Raw genomic sequence first — 20,390 nt, forward strand, 5'->3', positions numbered from 1 at the left:
ATAATATGATCATCGCGGTAGAGAGGTGCGTGTGTGTGGTGTTTCCGCTCAAAGCCGCTTCACTCTTACACACTCGTACTATGGGCGTGTTGCTGGCTGTGTGCTTTATCTTGATACAGCTTGGCTACACTGTCATCCCCCTACAGTTATCAGTGGTTAGTCTTGAAGTAGAAGGAAATGTACAATGGCGGTACGTGCCCACGCAGCTGTTTCTCGACAACAAGGATCTGTTTCAAACAGTAGAGATGTCAGTCCTGACAGTGTCACTGCCAATGACCACGTTCCTAGTGGTGTCTGTCACAGCTGTCATCACCGTCATCAAACTGACAGCGGCGTTAAAGTGGCGAGAGAAGACGAGTTCGACGTGCAAAGATAAAGTAGGTCACCAGACGGCGCTGACCAAGATGATTCTTCTCGTGTCTCTCATCTACATCTGTACCATGATCCCTAGCGTGTCGCTGACTATCCCACGGTTAGTTGTGCCAGAGTTTTCCCCACATGGTCGTTATTATTACCTGTTTATTGGGACCCAGAGTGTCGCTAACATCTGTCCTCTCGCTCCCAGTGCCTCTAACGCCTTGGTGTACTACAAGCGGTCGTCACGCTTCAGGTCCTTGCTTCTCGCTATGTGTCGCTGTAAGCAACCGTCCGTACATCACGCGTCTGTGGGCAGAGCTCATCCTGTACTTGTCTCTTGTGTGTCCTGAATAGTCGGGCTGCTGAAAATCAGGTGCACAGCTCTAGAACAGGTAAAAGAACAATTATTTTATTAATTTTATTTGCTTATACGTTCCTGGAAATTTCATCTAAGCAAACTTCGTGTAAGTACATAAGTACATTAAAAATCTACACATCTTCCTTTTACATTTACGATCAAAGACCTACCCCCAAAACAAAAATCATGCTTAATTGTACATTTCTTTAGTGTAAGTTATTGAGATAAATGCAGCTACTCTGTGTTGCTGAAGGATCTCAAGATTTGTGTTTCTCATTTCGATGTCATGTTTGAGGCTTCAGTGACATGAAAGGAGTCTTTTGAGCTTGTCACCAGTCGGGCAGGTCTTCTAGGGTGACGGCACTTGCACGAAACATGGATATAGCATGGATCTTTACGGGTGACGGTACTCTGAAAATCATGTACATTGCCAGTAGGCGAACAATCATCATAGTGTACCTGCTCGCGGATGTGGATTGGTATCTGTGGCCACTCTGTAATGTGTGTGTCATGTCCATTCAATCTGGGCAGTGTGTGCATGTGATAGAATGGAAGTGAGGAATAGAGAGCATGCGACAAAGAGAGATAGTATTATGTACGATCATATGTATATGGAGGTAATTTAAGGTAATCTATAACTCAAAGTACGGTTAGTAACGTCTGCAAGTATTGTCAGTCAGTCAGTCATACCCTGATCACCACCTGTGGATGAGGGGATGACATGGACAGACGCGACAGCTCACAGGGCCGCCACTCTTGTCTATTGTGTGTGACAGTCAGCAGGTCCTGTACAGGTCGACCAGTCCAGTCTTTGACCTTCGTAAGTCAGTTCTTCCTTTGACCACCGTGGCATAGTCTATCCTCCACACTAAACCTTCACACTAAACATGTAATAATAATGATGATGATGATGATGATGATGATGATGATGGTGGCCACTTATTCGATCACACTCATACTGACACTTGTGAAAATCAGGAGACATGAGATGGTCTTCTTTGGTCATGTGATCCGGCACGAAATCCTGTCAAAAACTATATTTCAAGGCATCTTGGAGGATAGACTATGCCACGGTGGTCAAAGGAAGAACTGACTTACGAAGGTCAAAGACTGGACTGGTCGACCTGTACAGGACCTGCTGACTGTCACACACAATAGACAAGAGTGGCGGCCCTGTGAGCTGTCGCGTCTGTCCATGTCATCCCCTCATCCACAGGTGGTGATCAGGGTATGACTGACTGACTGACAATACTTGCAGACGTTACTAACCGTACTTTGAGTTATAGATTACCTTAAATTACCTCCATATACATATGATCGTACATAATACTATCTCTCTTTGTCGCATGCTCTCTATTCCTCACTTCCATTCTATCACATGCACACACTGCCCAGATTGAATGGACATGACACACACATTACAGAGTGGCCACAGATACCAATCCACATCCGCGAGCAGGTACACTATGATGATTGTTCGCCTACTGGCAATGTACATGATTTTCAGAGACTGCAAACGAACACACTATTAGTGGTCCTGACACGAGCTACGACAGAATTCACGAAACTATTTTCAACTGCGAAGTTCTCGCCCCGATCTGACCCCAGAGGGCATGAGATAGAACAGGCCATTGGCCGGGTGGGATGCATCAGACAATCGTTCGCTCCCTGCACAGACCGCGCTGGGCATAAATTGTGCCCACAGGGGGTAGGTCATATCAGTACATTGGGTAGCTGCACATACCACCCGGACAAGTAGTTCTTTCTGTTTTTTGGGTGGGACTGACGTACCTGGTGGTAACGGAACAATGTCAGTATACAGATGCTTACTGCCAGATAAAGCTGAATCAAAATGTCCGGTCTTATGCCAAATTTCTTCAGCTGACGGGGAAGGTAAAGGCCTTACTGGGCCTTCTCGAGAGCTCACCTGGGATCATTGGCGATGTTAAAACCCACAAACCTAATGTGAATGGCTTTGATGTGAACAGTGAAAGGCTCATCATTATCTGTTCCTGTGAAATGAACTGTCATCTCTTTGGTTTTAGAAACATCGAGCTTCGGACCATTGTCACAAGTCACTACGTGATCCTCTTCTTGACTATACGCAGTCATCGTTGTTTGCCACGCGACCTGCCATCGTAGTGTCATCAGCAAACTGTAAAAACGGTATTAAATAAAATTTAATTTGATTTGATTAATTCGTTGGTTGAGACACAGTCGCTGGTGAAAAAGTAGAACAGGAATGTAGAGAGGACACAACCTTGATGTGTTCCTGTGCTGATCACCTGGATGTTGGAGAGAGGAGGGACCTATAGCTTGAGTCTTTCATGAGACGAAACTTACATCGAATAACAGGGATCTAGGGTAGGTCGTTAAAGGGGAAGGTATTTACATTGAATGATAGTAAACAGTTTTTCACACTCTAGTTGTTTTGTTCTTGCACTTCCGGTATAGACATCCAAAGGTGACGGCAATAAAATCTGCTTTGATACTAGACCAAAATGGAGTAATATTTTATTTTATTACAAGAGACTAGTACTTTTTTTTTTTTAAAGAGAAGACAAAGCTGTGAAATGTACAGGTAGAATATGTTACACGGGTTCAAGATCACTGATCTGCCACAAAATGATTATTTGAGGTTTTCTTCTACAGCAAATGTCTTATGTATGTTCTACATAAAACATTCTTTAGTAAATGTCTAATCATGCTCTCCATAAAACACTCTTTTGACAGCTACTGTCGACTTTACTAAGTGTTGATATGTTAAAATTCTTATACTTGTTTTGAGATCTGTTAATTATTTATAATAAAGTAAATTACAGTAAACATTTTGGAATATTTTGAAGTTCCGAAAATCATTAGTTGAATATGCAAGTGTTCATGATAATTATTTTTTCTGGTATAAGAGGACCTTGAGGCAACTGTCAGTCCCTGGCTACCTGCCTGCCTGGCTATAGTGCTCATAATATTGTCTGCAACAACAGAAATTCTTCGACATTTAAACCACACAAAACAAAGTAATGCATTTTATATTAGCACTGATTGTACATCTAAGTTCCGCTATAATTAATGTCTGCTTTATTAGAATTTCTCTGACTGCTAAGCGACACTGTATTTATTTGTCTTCTGTATCAGAGTAAAACTTTTGTTATACCTTATTCTTGTAATGATGATGTGAGGCACCTTGCCATACCTGACTGCTCTTATCAGTAACACCCGTGACGTCAGCTTTTGTTTTGTTTAAAATTTGAGTAAATTCGACAGAGTTACGGTCCTTAGCTTGTTGTTAGCGTACAGGGTTAGCGCCCTTGACTGTGTGTGTGTGAGAGAGAGAGCATCTTCGTTCGAGCCTGTTTTGATTGTATTTTGTTCCTACCCAAATAAACTACTTAATTTGTTTCATTTACGGTTGATATACCTGTTAACTGGATACTCAGTATGTTGTATGCTATACGTGGGGAAGTGAAAATCGTTTACTCCTCCCCTGTCGATCCTGCGCTCCCATGTTCTCCTTTCTGTATAGAAACACACGTGAACCATCATCACTTCCGACCCTGAAGGAGGCAAGAACCATGCAGAATGATGTTCACTGAATGATGGAGTGGCGCGAAGATGTACCCATGAACATTTTTGACTCACTGCCATCGACTTTTTATTTTAAAAGAAATGAAGAGAAATTGTTGTCAGATGTATATAATAGACTTTTTTTTGCTGGGAACAATGATGTGTGAGCACATGCACAAATAAATATGTCCACAGCGAAAAGATGTTCTTCTTTTGACGAACTTCCTTAAGGAACCTTCCGTAACCCGATTTTTTTCATAGGTCCCTTGAAGTTTCGACTTATAGAAGCCCGACTTGTTTTCACTCACATACATTTATATCCTTTTCAATAATATTTTTATATTTATTTAAGGGATTTCCCCATATCCAACACTGGCTGTGTCGTACTCCTACGTAAACAAAAGCGAGGAACAGTTTGTTTTTACTTACAGCCATGTATTTTCGTTTAGGCAAAAAAATATTAAAACCTGCATTCATTAAACTGGTAAACAATTCTGTAATAGAATCAGAAAGGAGTGCTCGAATGATTGACCAAAAACAAAAAAAAAAAAAAAAAAAAAATTACTACATTCTCGTCTCCCGAAATGCGAAATAAATCTACAAAACCATCAGCAGTCAGTGATGTAGAAGACAGCCATGTTGCCCATTAGGGCTGGGAAGGTTGTGAACTGACACGAATAACGGGATATTCCGACTGTTTGCAGCCTGACATCCGCTCCCATGAACAAACTAATGAAGACGATGACTTTTAAATATTAAATGATTGAAGAATATGGCATTGTGGAATGATAGTGTGTGTGTGTGTGTTTTCCCAGCAACAAACTGAAAGAGAACATTGAGGTTTGCAGGTAGATGTACAGGTACATTATACAGGTAAGCTCGGTTTAAGCACGACTGCAGTCAGAATTGAGATGGCGAAGCTTTTAGAAAGCGATCCTCGAAGTAAAACTTTTCCGTAATCACATTATGTGTCAAAACAAGCTCCATTATGACAAGACACATACATATATCTGCCCTTGCATTCTTACATTCACAGGCTCACAAGTACACACAGCATAGTTGCACACACACACACGTCCAAAAAAAAAAAAACCACCTCCAGATATTCATTTAATTATACAAATGAAGGAGCCTACCTTCATTTTTTATTACATTTTTTCCCGTATATTTTTCAAACTATAGAAAAATAATTGATTCCTGTTGATTCACATTCCTGTATGAATATCAAGTTTTTAAAATTTAGAATTCAAACTTTGTTTAATTAGGCAAATAAAGGAACGCCTGGTAAGTATGTTAAACAAAAAAGAGCATCTAGATGAAAAGATAAAAATATTTCAACGATAAATTGGGATAAGCATATATCACCCTTTCAGAAAATAGGCGTGGTGCGGACAAAGAAATAATGTAAAAAACCCGAAAGAATAACCCGAGATGGCTATATCATCTTTGAAATACAGACTTGCTTACAATTTTCAGATACTGTGTCCAGCCTGCTGTCACCTCATTAGGTTCTAGAAAAATAATTTGTTAAACATTTCTTTCCACGGGCTGGTGTTGTAGTCATGAGACCAAGTTGACATTAGATAGAACTACCAATAAGAAAAAAAGATGTCTTAAAAAATTATTGCCTGCTTGAAATAATTGTCGGATACAGACATGTGGAAAAGACAATGATATATAAAATATAAAAAAATATGCCAAAATCTTATAAAAAGATTACTCTTGAAGACAGAAGCCACTCAGTCGAGAGAAGATAGTATTTATTTCCTAACAAAACGAGGTCTCAGCATCAATGGCCCTGACTGGCTATAACATGTGTAGACTCCAGGCTTGTTCACACAGACAGGAGGCCATGACATGTCCAGACTCCAGGCTTGTTCACACAGACCTGTGGTTGTCCAGAGGATGTGAGCATCACAGTTCACGTTGAACGGTTGAGAGAAAGACATTCATACACAACTATCTGTTATTCAAATGGTGCCCAAGTGACAAACGTTTGAGAAAAATGGTCACCTAGCTTACTGCGTGGACTTTGCGACATTTAAAAAGTGCCAGTTAAAAATCGTTGTGTAATCGATTAACTTTTTAATTGATTCGTTTTCATCAAGCAAGGGGATAACACTACAATCTCTAAAACAAACTGTGCCACAATGAACACAGTATGTAAAGATACTAAAAGGTAGTAAATCTTAATATAAAGTAAGTCCAAGAGAGTTAAATCTTCCTTCCGAGAATTATAAGTTACAGGCCCTCGAGTGACGTGCACCGATGAATTTCTCAAGGAACACGATCTCTAGTAACGACTCTGCCTTTTCCTTACCCTGGGAGGGATCAGGTGATTTAATCAGCGAAGACACTTATAACACCCTTAATCATGTTTTCAACGGTTCCATTTCCTTACTTATTTGCTTGGTCGGCATTCCCGCCAACTTGGTCACGTGCCTGGTGTTCTGGCGTCAGGGTCTGCGAGACAGAATGAACCTCTGTCTCTTCTGTCTGGCTGCCGTGGACCTGCTGTACCTGGGGGCTGTGGTTCCAATCTCTTGTGTCAGTGCCTTTCTTCGTGTCAGTCACAGCAATATGGCAGAGGAGTACTTTTTGAAGACTCTAATGTATGGTTCGGGCTTGGTGTATGGTCTGCGTGCGACTTCCGGTTGTTATAATATGATCATCGCGGTAGAGAGGTGCGTGTGTGTGGTGTTTCCGCTCAAAGCCGCTTCACTCTTACACACTCGTACTATGGGCGTGTTGCTGGCTGTGTGCTTTATCTTGATACAGCTTGGCTACACTGTCATCCCCCTACAGTTATCAGTGGTTAGTCTTGAGGTAGAAGGAAAGGTACAATGGCGGTACGTGCTCACACAACTGTTTCTCGACAACAAGGATCTGTTTCAAGCTGTAGAGATGTCAGTCCTGACAGTGTCACTGCCAATAACAACATTCCTCGTAGTGTTCATCACAGCTGTCATCACCGTCATCAAACTGACAGCAGCGCTGAAGTGGCGAGAGAAGACGAGTTGCACGTGCAAGGATAAAGTAGGTCACCAGACGGCGCTGACCAAGATGCTTCTGCTCGTGTCCTTCATCTACATCTGTACCATGATCCCTAGCGTGTCGCTGACCATTACTCGACTGGTGGTCCCAGAGTTTTCCGCGTCTGGTCGTTATTATTACCTGTTCATGGGGTCCCACATCGTCGCCAACGCCGTCCCTCAGGTTCAAAGTGCCTTAAACTTTTTTGTCTACTATAGCCGGTCGTCACGGTTCAAGTCGGTTAGTCTCGCTATGGTTGGTTGTCAGACACAGTTAATGCACTGTTAGTACACTTAGTCTATACTGTCCTTGTTTGTAGGAGTATCTGAGTCTCGCTACATGTCTCTGTTAGACACAGTGAACACACTCCTTGTCTATACGAGTCTGTTAGTCTATGTGTGCTGAGTAGTTGAGCTCCTCGACTACAGTAGAGAAGAAATTAATAAATCCATGCGAGGGCAGATAACTATAACCAAGTCCTCTGACCTCAGAGTTATTTGGTTGTAAGCGCATGTTCTCATTTGCTTCTTTTGAAATATAAAGTGTCGGAAATGGTATCCATTTATTATACTTACAAGCGGAAATGGCCATTATTTTAATTGTTTCTTAATTCAGATTTATTCTCTCTCTCACACACACAGAGCTTAATCATGAACAACACTGAATTAGGGTGAGAATGGAGTACACCAGTTACAAAAGGAAAAAGTCGTTCACCCAAATGAAATTGGGAACAGGTTGAATGGCAGCGATATCCGTAGTTTGGGTGTGGAATAAGAGGAGGATGGCTCACCAGATTTCTGTGATATATTTTATGATGATATAAGTGGATCTGTTTGGTGATGGTGTGAAACCAAATATTCTCAGGTTGACTTTGTCGCTTTGACATGAACCATGATATTCTGGTTCCAAGATAGAATGTCTTTTTATCTTGTTTTAAAAACGCTCTGAAACAGATTTGTCTGTAATTGTTAACGGGAAAACTATGTCAACGCTTTGTCACTACTGATCTTTGCTAATGGATGTGACGAGTATATACTCTTGGTCTACAAGCTGATGAAGTCTAACTCACGCTCTACATAAACCTTTATTCAGTACTTTGCTATTGTTAACAGTACATAATTGTGTACTTGATACTTACATTACATATTGCTTGAGCTAATTACAAGATTTAATTATTTATTTCATTCCGAAGCTGGTTCGGCTATACAGTCGTAGCGGAGACCTGATGGAGCTCAGCAACGGTGAACTCACGCCAGCCGACCCAGTCTTATCCCCGCATTAGAAGGTCCCCCAGTGAACAGCCTGTTCACTCCTTCAAGTTACTCACCCAACCCTTCTTCTGTTTGCCGCGGCATCGACCGCCTTCAACGCGAACCTTGAAGGACCGTCTTCAGCAAGGTGTCATGGCGGACCACGTGGCCGACCCGCCAGCTTCTGCTGCTTGACGGAGGCTGTTACAAAGTAAATGTTACGAATTAAATGTATCCATTTTGTGGGGTGTGCCGCCCGATGTCCGGTGGCACTATAACAGGTATTTGACCCCCGCGCTGCTTTGATCCTATCCATCTAAAGAAGAGGTGAGAAACATTTTTTCATCCAAAGGCCATTTTTATACTTATAGCATTATTCGCGGCCTTAGGAAATTACCTACCTGACAATGAGACTGTTATATTTGATCAAGATGAAGTTTCGTTACCGTGTGTAACACTTTTGCTGCGTCTTCTTTCCCAGTCTACATTTCTCAACAGCAGACATCAAACCGGGAGTGGTCCTGCCTCAGTTTTGGGTTAAAGTCACTTGCCTGCATCATTCTCCAAAACCGTCCAAACAGGCGGCGCGCAGCCGACAAGCAATATATATATACGTGTCTGTCTCGTCATGTATGTTCTGTCTCTCATTTAATGGGCATTCCTTGCTTGTCTTTCAAAATGTACGTTGTTGTTGTTGTTACTGTTGCTGTTATTGTTGTTATTATTATTATTCATTTATGTTGCTACAAAGAAATCTTATAAGTTTGTTGAAATTCGGTTGCCTTTGCGGGCCGGATGTTCCCCACCCCTGGTCTAGAGTCTAGACCAGGGGTGGGCAATTAATTTTCCCAAGGGGCCGGATGAGAAACTGGGATGGTTCTAGAGGGCCGGACTAATATAGTTAACCTGCAAGTTTTACCCAATACTGTATATATAGTATATTTACTGGTGGGCGGCCAGCGGGCGGGCCGGTCAGAGACAGGAGGCGGGCCGGATCCGGCCCGCGGGCCGGCGTTTGCCCAGGTCTGGTCTAGACTGTTCTAGTCGGTTAGCGTGCGTGTGTGACTGACAAGAGCGTTGTTAAGTAGAATGTTTGGTGCGCATGCGTGACAGGAAGATACTAGGTGTTTGTAGATGTTTTGTACATTGTAGTTTCTACTTGCAACAATCATGCGACGTATTTGGTCTTCTTTGGTCATGTGACCCGGCACAACATCTTATCGAAGACTGTCCGTCAAGATGCCGCGGTGGTCAAAGGAAGAACTGACTTACGAAGGTCAAAGACTGACTGGTCGTCCTGCACAGGACCTACTGTCACCCACAATAGGCAAGAGTAGCTGCCCTGTCAGCTGCCCCGTCTACCCATGTCATTCCCCCCAAACACAGGTGGTGGTCAAAGGACGACTGAAAGTGACCAGTAGATCAGTAAAATGTAGTATATATATAGAGAGAGAGACAGTAATGGAGTGACCGCAGAGAGAATGCGCAGGCATTGTCAGGCGTGTGTCACCTGTAGTCAGCGGATGTTGCGCGAGGTAAGTTTGAACGTGTGTCGTTGATCGTGTTCCGACTTGTGTCGCCGATTGCCAGCGTGTCAACTGTCTACGAGTTACACAGGCCATTGTATAAAACTGAAAATAAAATCTTGTGGAAACTCTCTTCGACTGCAAGGTCTCAGTTTTCTTGGAGAGGATGCACTGGATGTCACTGTAGGTAAGGACCCACGAGCCATTGACGATATCATAAACCAGCCTGGTTCAAGGCCAGAACAACATGGTCAAAGTCAGGTAGGGTGATTATAGGTGGGCAGCGGTCAGCAAAGTGGAATCTTATTGTCCATTTTTACAACTTAACACAGTACGTTCATTGGTGAAGGCGATCGAGGCCCAAGGGTGGAGGTAAGACATAGCTGTTTAGGTTCTAGCGTGGTAGGCAGCAGTCTCTTTAGTATAATATCGATAGTGTCAGGGCCGGGTAGATTTGTTTCTGGAGGTCACGTGGTTAGAGGGGTACAGTGTTCCCTCGCTACTTCGCGGTTCATCTATCGCGGATTCACTACTTCGCGGTTTTTTTGAGTGAAGTATCGATCGCTACTTCCGCGCTGGGAATGATCGTTCTACAAAATACCATAGATATTTCAACAGGAAAAAGACGACAAATTTAGCTATATTTGTATTTCTATTAAAATATCATGGTAATTTTGTGAATAGTCAGATGAAAGAAATAATTGTGTATGAGAAATCCATTGCTATGCGTAAGCGAGGAGCCATGATTGGTATCTCCCATCTCGCAGCCAGTTCGCATCAGTTTTTTTGGGTTTTTTGGTTTAATTTTTTACACTTAAGTGTTATTGTACTGTATTAATACCATGATTAATATATTACTTTACACTAACACGATATTGTTTTTCATGTATATATTATTATTGCATGTATGTCCATAATTCGCGGAAATTCGTTTATCGTGGCTGGTCTTGGAACCTATCCCCCGCGATAAACGAGGGAACACTGTATATAGCTTAAGTTAAATGTGTAGTCGAGGCCTTCTAAAATATTAGGATCTGCCCCAGGCCCAGACCTTATCCCTTACCGAATGCTCCAATGCTTGTGTTGTATTTGCGGTTTCTGTAGCAGACGTCTTCACTCTTACACACTCGTACTATGGGCGTGTTGCTGGCTGTGTGCTTTATCTTAGTACAGCTAGAATATCTTGTTGTTCCTCTACAGTTATTAGTCGTTCACGTTGAAACAGCAGGAACAGTGGAATGGTGGTATGAGCCCACACAGCTGTTTGTCGACAATAAACAAAAAACTAAATGCGGAGAAGAAAACAAATAATCTACATTTACCAGTAACTATATCTACAAAGTTACCTAATAATATACAGCTAACATTTTACCAATTATCTACATCTAAAGCCTCACCTGACAGTAAAACCTCCTTCCACATCTAGCACTTCCTGTAGTGCAAGATAAATGTCGAGAAAGAAGAACCTTCCCTACAAAATCAAACACTCATCATCGACCTAAAACACTGAAGCTGCCGACTGTGAGTTGGGAAGTCTTCATAGACAGACATACATGGCGGCCGACCTGTACTTTCTGGGTTCTAGCCCTCGCTCGGCTGACCAAATAGACAATAATAATGATAACTTAGATATATCTATATAGATATTAAGCTTTACAGGTATACCCGCTAAAAATTTACATTTGCCACGTGGACATTCGCATTCTTTCCAAAACACCACAAGATCGCTGTAGCTTGCTGCTTCCCTTCCCAGTGGCACAAATAATTATTGAATAAACAAAATAATCAATCTTAGAACACTTTGTACACAAACGATGTAGTAAATTACAGAAACAATTATGTTTTTAAAAGGCACGTGTGAAGCAATCAAATTGTCCGCACAAGTACCTCAGCCTCAGCTTCCCTTGAGCACGGCCTCCCGCCCTCCACACACAACATGTCCTCATGGCGACTGGCCAGAGTCCCAGCCAAGATGCAGCCAGCCAACAGCATCCTGTCAACTTGGACAAGGGGTCAGCATGGCCCGAACCGCACGAGAAGTCCAAACATTTGTGAACCAGCGATTTCCACGTAAATACAGAGAGGAAACTGCACATCCGTTACCCTCCCCCTCCCGTACCTGCTCTGACATTGACACAAAGAAACTTTTGAATTAAAGCACTTCAGTAATCAGCGACTCTAGATACACAGTTACAAACTCTCTATACACACACAAACACAAACAATCTCCTCCCTCTTAGCTGAATGTTCTCTTAAAAATATCGTGCAGCCTACTTACATTGATTTTCCTGCAATAATCCTTTTCACGTTTACTCATATAATTAATCCAACTCCAGAGAAACAAGACACGCCCTGATAATATTTCAGGCAAACATTCTATGTTTCTAAAATACAAAATCTAGTGTAAGAGTACATTAGGTACACGAATACAAACACATTTGAAATAAAAAAATCTGTTCAACTGCAATAAGTAATAAAGGGAGCGTACATTAATTTGCTTACTATCTTCGCTCGGTAAATAACCACCAGCATCCGGGCATGTTTATAAGACTGTATTTGGAGAGAATGTGTCCAGCGTTTTGTCTTCTCACACGAAGAAACAGATGATATTAAGAAGGCCTTCAATCAATGGTTGTCATGGGCGTGAGACGAAGTAAGACAATAACATTTACTCAGCGGGTATCTGTAGGTCCCACCGGCTGTAAACAGTTGTTAGAGACATCATACTTAACTGCGACCAAGACAAATCATAAGCACTTTGTAATATTGGATATGTTTTCATGAAATCTAAAATTAAAAGTTATAAAATTTAAAAAATCGAACTTTCAACGTACTAGCTTATTAAAAAAGACAAATGTTAGAAAGGGACAAAGAATAGAAAATAAAAAGGCCCAGGACTCAAGTCGCAATGAATGTCACAGAAAAAGCAGGAATTTGTAAAGATGAGTCGACGATTTTCATGTCGCTGGAGGTCCTGGGCGATTTAATAACGGAGAACACTTATCATACGCTGAAGGATGTTTTCAACGGGTATATCTCATTACTTATTTGTATAGTGGGCATTCCCGCCAACTTGGTCACGTGCCTGGTGTTCTGGCGTCAGGGTCTGCGAGACCGCATGAACCTCTGTCTCTTCTGTCTGGCTGCTGTGGACCTGCTGTACATGACCAGTGTGGTGCCTGTGTCCTGCATCAGCGCCTTTCTTCATATCAGTCACAGCAGTTATGCAGATGAATACTTTGTGAAGACTGTCATGGGTGGCGTTGGTGTGGTACATGGTTTGCGTGCGACTTCCGGTTGTTATAATATGATCATCGCGGTTGAGAGGTGCGTGTGTGTAGTGTTTCCGCTCAAAGCCGCTTCACTCTTACACACTCGTACTATGGGCGTGTTGCTGGCTGTGTGCTTTATCTTAGTACAGCTAGGATATCTTGTTGTTCCTCTACAGTTATTAGTCGTTCGCGTTGAAACAGGAGGAGCTGTGCAATGGCGGTATGAGCCCACGCAACTGTATCTCGACAACAAAGAATTTTTCGAAGCTGTAGAGATGTCAGTCCTGACAGTGTCACTGCCAATGACCACGTTCCTTGTGGTGTCTGTCTCGTCTGTCATCACTGTCATCAAGCTGACAGCAGCACTCAAGTGGCGAGAGAAGACGAGTTCGACAAGCGGCGAGAAAGCGGGTCACCAGACGGCGCTGACCAAGATGCTTCTGCTCGTGTCCTTCATCTACATCTGTACCATGATTCCCAGCGTGTCCCTGAACATCACCAGGCTTCTTGTTCTGGAATTTTCCCCACATGGTCGTTACTACTACCTGTTTATTGCCACCCAGATCATCGCTAACATCTTTCCTGTAGCTCACAGTGCCTCCAACTTCTTTGTGTATTACAAGCGGTCGTCTCGGTTCAGGTCCGTGTTTCTCTCTGTGTGTAATTGTAACTTAATATAAATTTGCTGAGAGCCATTGATCTGTATTCCATTTGAACATAGACAAACTTCTGTTTATTGAATTCTACACTTACAGTCCGTAATGTTTGTGTCTATTACTGAGATAAAATGTCTGCTCTTCATTAGCAGTACTTGATTGTGTCTGTTTCTGCTGCTAAAATCGCTAACTCATCGTATGTTTGCACTATATTAAATTGTGTTTACAGGGCTGGATGCCTTGGCGTGATGTAGCATTAGTTTGCTCGCCATGAAACGCCAATAGCCAGCCCCTCCTTCCCTCCAATTTGGGCACTTACCCTGGGACCACTCATCTGTAGAGAAAGACTGGTCAAGAACACTTTAGCTGCCGTCCTCGTCACTTTAATAAGTACATTCAACTGGTTATAACATTTTGAACACGTGTGTTTCCAGGAAAGTTTATTCAAAACGGCACGAGTTTCACATGTTATAAGATTCCTAAGCTCTGTAGCAACTCTCGTGCTATTAACTACCCGCGAGTCTGGAGAATAACATTATTTACGGAGAATAACAATTATAGAGAACAAGACACATGTATTTATAGAGCCCCCTATCTTATTAACAAAGGCGGACTCTACGCGCATGAAGTCGCACGAAAGACACTTGTGAATAGTCATCACATGCATCTCACACACACACGCACACACGATGGAGAAAACCGGAGTACCCGCAGGAAGCTACCAACAGTTATCCCTGTAAATGTCGCATTAACAGAGAGTTATGTCATAGCCGATATACGAATCAACAAACTAGTTTTTGACTGTCGTAGTGACAGACACCGCGCCCCCAACTGCCCTCAACTGGCCCTAACAGCCTACAACAGCCCAGTACAATGAGGGGAAGAAATTGGTGTTATACGCCGTGTTAGCAGCTAAGGTTATATCACGGCAAGCAAACAGATGCCACGTGCAGAGAAAGAACAGCGTGCCCGAGACGTGAAATGAACTCACGGCAGCCAACCTTCACTGTATCGGTGACAGGTGCTAACAGCGCTAACCGTTGCGCCACCGGGCCGCTGCCCCCAGTACAATGAATCGCCTGAGAAATATAAACTTTCTTAAAATGACATATTGACACAGAGTTACTTCGCTTATTGCTCCTTGCCTGCTTGTCTTTCCCTGCAGAATCACGATAATCACCGGTCTTGTTACTTTGTTCTTTTTTTGTATTTGTCTTTTGTTTGTCGCTGTTGATTTTTCCTTTTGTCGTTCGCATGTTGTCCATGTCTCCTTCTTGCATCAAGCGCTAAGAGCATGCTGTTGAGTACGCGCTATATAAATCTTTTCCTTGATTATTATTAGTTGCCGAAAGTGTGACCAAATTTGACAATTGTGTGTGAAGGTGACAGGAAACCAACTGTTTTGAGGTTCAGGACAAAAACTCTGGTCATCATGACTTATTGAAAATGTTAATGTTTGGTGTCAGGCCCCATGCATCGGCCCAACTTTTGTTGCAGCCTTAAGGAATGAGGTCTGAAATTTATTCGATTGCATTGGTGAAGTTGACTTACATTCAGAATCTTGAATTAACTTGGGGACCATGTGTTAATAACTTATGCGAGGATGGTAGGTGAGAATGTCATCATCGTCCTTAGGTCCTGAGTCTCTAAGGTTTTTAACTTAATATTGGCATTTCTAACTTTTCACGACTAATACTTTCAGCGGTCATTTAAAGTCTTTCAGATAAGTTTTTAAATTCCATTGGCAACTCATTTAAGGCTTCTTATATGTAAAGCATACGCTTAATGTAAGATTCGTTAATTAATAGAGCAAGCGTTGAGGTTACTTCCCATAGTCATCCTCATCTCTGTTTATTATTTGACACACCCAGGTATTCCAGTCAAAGCTAATAATATTCTATTATTTCTACACTAAAGAACACACTAAGAACTTAAACACAAGTCAGCTGGACACTTAACAGTGTGACCATGAATACTTCTACAGAGAAATGTCACATTAAAGATGTGCTCATGTTGTGAGTATTCTCTTTGTACTTGTCTATATTATGAGATTGTCCATGTTATGAGAGTGTCCGAGTTGTGAGTGTCCACTTTGTACTTGTCCATCATGTTGTGAGATTGTCCATGTTGTGAGACTGTCCATGCTGTAAGTGTCCGTGTTATTGTTGCTGAGGCTATACGGCTGTTTCCATCCCAGCCGGAAACAACGTCGGGTTTCATCGGCGTAAACTTATTTATCTGTGAGTTACTCTCGGATAATCCGGAAACAATAGAAGAAATCAGACAAATTAATGTAAAATTTAAATATTCCGTACAGCATACTTTAGTGAGATTCGGTCTCCAGTATACATGTCAACATTAATTGCAAGTAAATATTGACTGTAATGCATATAAATACTACCTGTACTACCGAGAGATTAGTAGCCTACAAGGCTTATAACTGGTACCTGCAGTACCCACAGAGTAGTCGCCTGTAATGCGTACAAATGCTGCCTGTAGTGCGTAGAGACAAGTAGCCAGTAATGTGCTAGAAATAGGCACTAAAGAACATTATAAACTAAGTTCTGGGTGGAGTTAAGTTCTGACAGATAGTCTATGTAAAAGACAATAGCAAACATTATCGTCAGCTAAGTTCAGGGTGGAGGAAGGTTCTGGAGGATCGTTTGAACTCTGTAATCTTCTCGTCGGCTTTTGCCTCTGCCTGTCTGAGCTTTCTCGTCGGACAAAAGAAATTCAAGTTGGCAAATTTGGTGTGTTTTTATTTATGGTGGGAGTCATACTGATGTCAGATGTCAACTATCGTTTGGCTATTAGCTATTGGCAGATATTTAAGAATTAACTTAACGATCAAAACAAATTGAGGTTGTCGTTAACTGGTCTTCAGTTCTTACACTGGGTTAGGGTTAGACTTACACTGACCGAACTAACCCCTAGGAGGACTGATCCTTAGAATGCCTATTAGTTTGAATAAACCAAATAAGGACCGTTTTAACTTTAGAGTTCCTGTACTTTCAACTGCCTAAACCTTACTTGTCTACACAGTAAACTGAACGACCCATAGACTGTCTAAACCAAGGATGACAGATGGAAGATGACATAACATAAAAAACGCCCGGGGTCAGTATGTGAATCATTAGCTTACAATAAACATAGGGTCAGGCTACAGAAAACACTCTGCTGTTGATAAGGCCAAGCTACAGGAATACTCTGCTGTTGAGGAAGTCCAGCTATAGAAATATCTTGCCATGGAAAAGTTTATCCACAGATAAACTGTTGAGTATCCAAGGTACTCAAATGGTACAACTATAGCCATTCTATTCGCTAGGCTATACTGCTAGTCAAACCATAGAAACACAGAAGATGGTTATATACACTCTATACACTAGCCTATATTGCTAGAGACAAACAAAGACACATTTTATTCAGTTAATAAAGTTATATTACCATGACAATAACGCCAAAAATAAGAAGGACGGCCCGATGTGGAAACTCTAGAAAATAAGAGAATTAAAACTTTGCTTATTTTGTCGTTAGTTGGTTGATTTGACACATTACTTCTTTTAGTCCATAAAGAAATCCCTCTCCCTATACACAGGTAAGAATTCTTTTAAACGTGTGCTATGGAAACTTATTTCTACATCATAAAAATGCTTTAGACTGATTCAAATAAGAGACTCTGCTATCTTAGTTTTTCTGTTTTTTGATGGCACATTGCAGGCAACTGGTGTGGAGGATGACGGACCTGAAGCGAGACGACCTGTTGTAGTAAACGAAGAAGTTGGAAGCGCTGTGAACCAGAGGACACACGTTGGCGACGATGTGGGACCCCATGAACAGGTAATAATAACGACCAGACGCCGAAAAGTCCTGGACAACGAGTCGAGTAATGGTCAGCGACACGCTAGGGATCATGGTACAGATGTAGATGAAGGACACGAGCAGAAGCATCTTGGTCAGCGCCGTCTGGTGACCCGCTTTCTCGCCGCTTGTCGAACTCGTCTTCTCTCGCCACTTGACTGCTGCTGTCAGCTTAATGACGGTGATGACAACCGTGACAGACACCACAAGGAACGTGGTGATTGGCAGTGACACTGTCAGGACTGACATCTCTATTGTTTGAAACAGATCCTTGTTGTCGAGAAACATCTGTGTGGGCACGTACCGCCACTGTACCGTGTCCCCTACATTAGCACTGACCACGCGTAGCTGAAGAGGGATGACAGTGTAGCCAAACTGCATTAGGAAAAAGCACACAGCCAGCAACACGCCCATAGTGCGAGTGCGCAACATCGACGCTGCCTTGAGCGGAAATACGACACACGCGCACCTCTCGACCGCGATGATCATATTATAACAACCTGAGGTCAGGCGGAAACCATACACCACACCTATTCCATTGATGAGCATCTTTAAGAAATATTCCTCCGCGATGCTGTTGTGAGCAGCCTGAAGGAGGGCGCCGACGGCAATTACAGGAACTACTCCGGTCATGTAGAGAAAGTCGACGACCGCCAGACAGAAGAGACAGAGGTTCATGCGGTCTCGCAGACCCTGGCGCCAGAACACCAAGCACGTGACCAAGTTGGCGGGAATGCCCACCGAGCAAATAAATAATGAAATGTACCCGCTGAAAACCTCGTTGAGGGTGTGATACGTGTCTTCTGATATTATATCGCCGGAGTTCTGCCAGGATAAGGAGTCTGTGGACTCGTCCTGAGAAATAATCTTGGATGTAACATCCATAACTATAATTATTGAGTTTCAGGAATTAAAGCATTGACTTACAACTGCCAAGCTGCCTAACATTCACATTAAGCCCTACTGTACTCTGTGTCTACAAATTGCATTCACATCAGGCTTTAAAATTCTTTCTTTGCTTAAAATAACAGTAATTAAACATTCTGTAAAGTACTTTTTCTCATTGTGAATTTATCTTGACCACAGGTTTCTTGTTGCTCAGAATAAAATGTTGTCACCTGTTATTCAAATCCCGCGTCTGGTTTCTTCATAAGAAAATCTCTTGAAACGGAAAGTATACCCGTTTTAATTTTCAAAATTGCTTCATCACTAGATCATTGAAAGTTGTGTCTCCTTGCCTCTCTTTCTGTGGAAAAAGACTTCTGGTGAAAGAAGCCTCGATGCTGAAGATTGTATACCAAAGGCACTGATCTTTTAAACATCGCCCTGTGGGGAAATAAGTACTTGGCACCTTCACTTGTGGACTGAGTGCATTGATGAGAGCTCATGATGTTTTCCTGCTTCTACATTCCATGGTTAAAGAAGATAATTAACTGAGCGCCGTCTACCTGATTTCTTTATAACACGTGTGCAAATAGAGTGCAGAAAGTGCAATGTAATTTTTGTAAAAAGGTGAAAATATTGAATTTATCACAAAATTACGCACACTTCGTTGATTAGACTAGAGCTATTTGTTCGTGCGTGTGTGTGCGTGTGTGTGTTTATGTCGGTACACGTACGATCGGCAGAATTTTTATTTTCATTTTGTAAATTGTTCTGTAAATACAAGACATAGGCGTGGCGTTCATAACAGTCATCCAGAACAATTGAGATTTTTTAAAATGTTATATCTGTATAGCAGAATATTCTCTTTCTTTCTTCTCACACACTCACACATCGCTGGGCTGTTGCTGGTGGCGGAGGATTTTTGGTATGCATTGAATTAGTTACACAGTCACACAGTCAAATATTACAGCATTGTATGTCATTAGAGTGTTTCGTTAAATCAGTGTCAAAATAAAAAAATTATTTGCAACTCATTAATATTTTTCAACTTCGGCATAGGAGTTAGTTGAGAACAATGTAATATAATTGACAACCTAATGACATCGAGTGAGCTTTGTCTATGCGTGTTGTTGCTTGTGTCAGGCTGATATCATCCGCAAAGTCGAGTTCCTCCCTCAAGCTGCCTGGTGAAGGTCCACTGAACGCCCGTGTTGCTGTTAGAGGTAATACTTACATGATAACAGGAAGTATTTTCAATGAAGATTTTATAATTATTTCCTTGCGTAATGGTGATTGGTATTGTATGACTCACGTAAGCGTTATATCATTAACATAATTTTTATACACTAAATAAATAAAGATTCGTCTATATCTCGCACAGTTTATGTACAGAAGGAAGACAAGCTACTTCACTACAGTCGATTTATACGAAGACGCTGAAAGCTACCCACTCCATCCACCCAGTATCTCCCTAGAAGAACAATCGTTGACATTATTTTATAAACAACATTTACAAACAACAACTGATTCTCTCTCACGTATGCAGGTAGCAGTTGGGAAGGGTGGGAGTGGAAACTGAACTTTTTATATTGAAAATTGCATTGAGTCGTGCGACTGTATTGTAAGGTCAT

The 20,390-nt window shown here is 41.9% G+C and overlaps 2 protein-coding genes across 2 annotated transcripts; one reads left to right on the plus strand and one right to left on the minus strand.

Annotated features, from left to right (window-relative positions):
- Window positions 1-12,996: 12,996 nt before the first annotated feature.
- LOC112566160 lies at window positions 12,997-14,270 on the plus strand. Its single transcript, XM_025242153.1, has 3 exons — window positions 12,997-13,359; window positions 13,537-14,000; window positions 14,246-14,270. Exons 1-3 carry the CDS (start codon window positions 12,997-12,999, stop codon window positions 14,268-14,270), a joined length of 852 nt encoding a protein of 283 aa, XP_025097938.1.
- Window positions 14,271-17,700: 3,430 nt separating this feature from the next.
- LOC112566161 lies at window positions 17,701-18,507 on the minus strand. Its single transcript, XM_025242154.1, has one exon. It carries the CDS (start codon window positions 18,505-18,507, stop codon window positions 17,701-17,703), a length of 807 nt encoding a protein of 268 aa, XP_025097939.1.
- Window positions 18,508-20,390: the final 1,883 nt, after the last annotated feature.

This window comes from Pomacea canaliculata, linkage group LG6 (assembly GCF_003073045.1).
Source record: "Pomacea canaliculata isolate SZHN2017 linkage group LG6, ASM307304v1, whole genome shotgun sequence".
Lineage (NCBI taxonomy): Eukaryota > Metazoa > Mollusca > Gastropoda > Architaenioglossa > Ampullariidae > Pomacea > Pomacea canaliculata.

Coding starts and splice junctions, on each gene's coding strand:
- LOC112566160 (XM_025242153.1), top strand. CDS start 12,997: ATGAATGTCACAGAAAAAGCAGGAATTTGTAAAGATGAGTCGACGATT. Junction 13,360..13,536: donor TCATGGGTGGCGTTGGTGTG/GTACATGGTTTG, acceptor GTTCCTCTACAG/TTATTAGTCGTTCGCGTTGA. Junction 14,001..14,245: donor AAGCGGTCGTCTCGGTTCAG/GTCCGTGTTTCT, acceptor TTGTGTTTACAG/GGCTGGATGCCTTGGCGTGA.
- LOC112566161 (XM_025242154.1), bottom strand. CDS start 18,507: ATGACCGGAGTAGTTCCTGTAATTGCCGTCGGCGCCCTCCTTCAGGCT.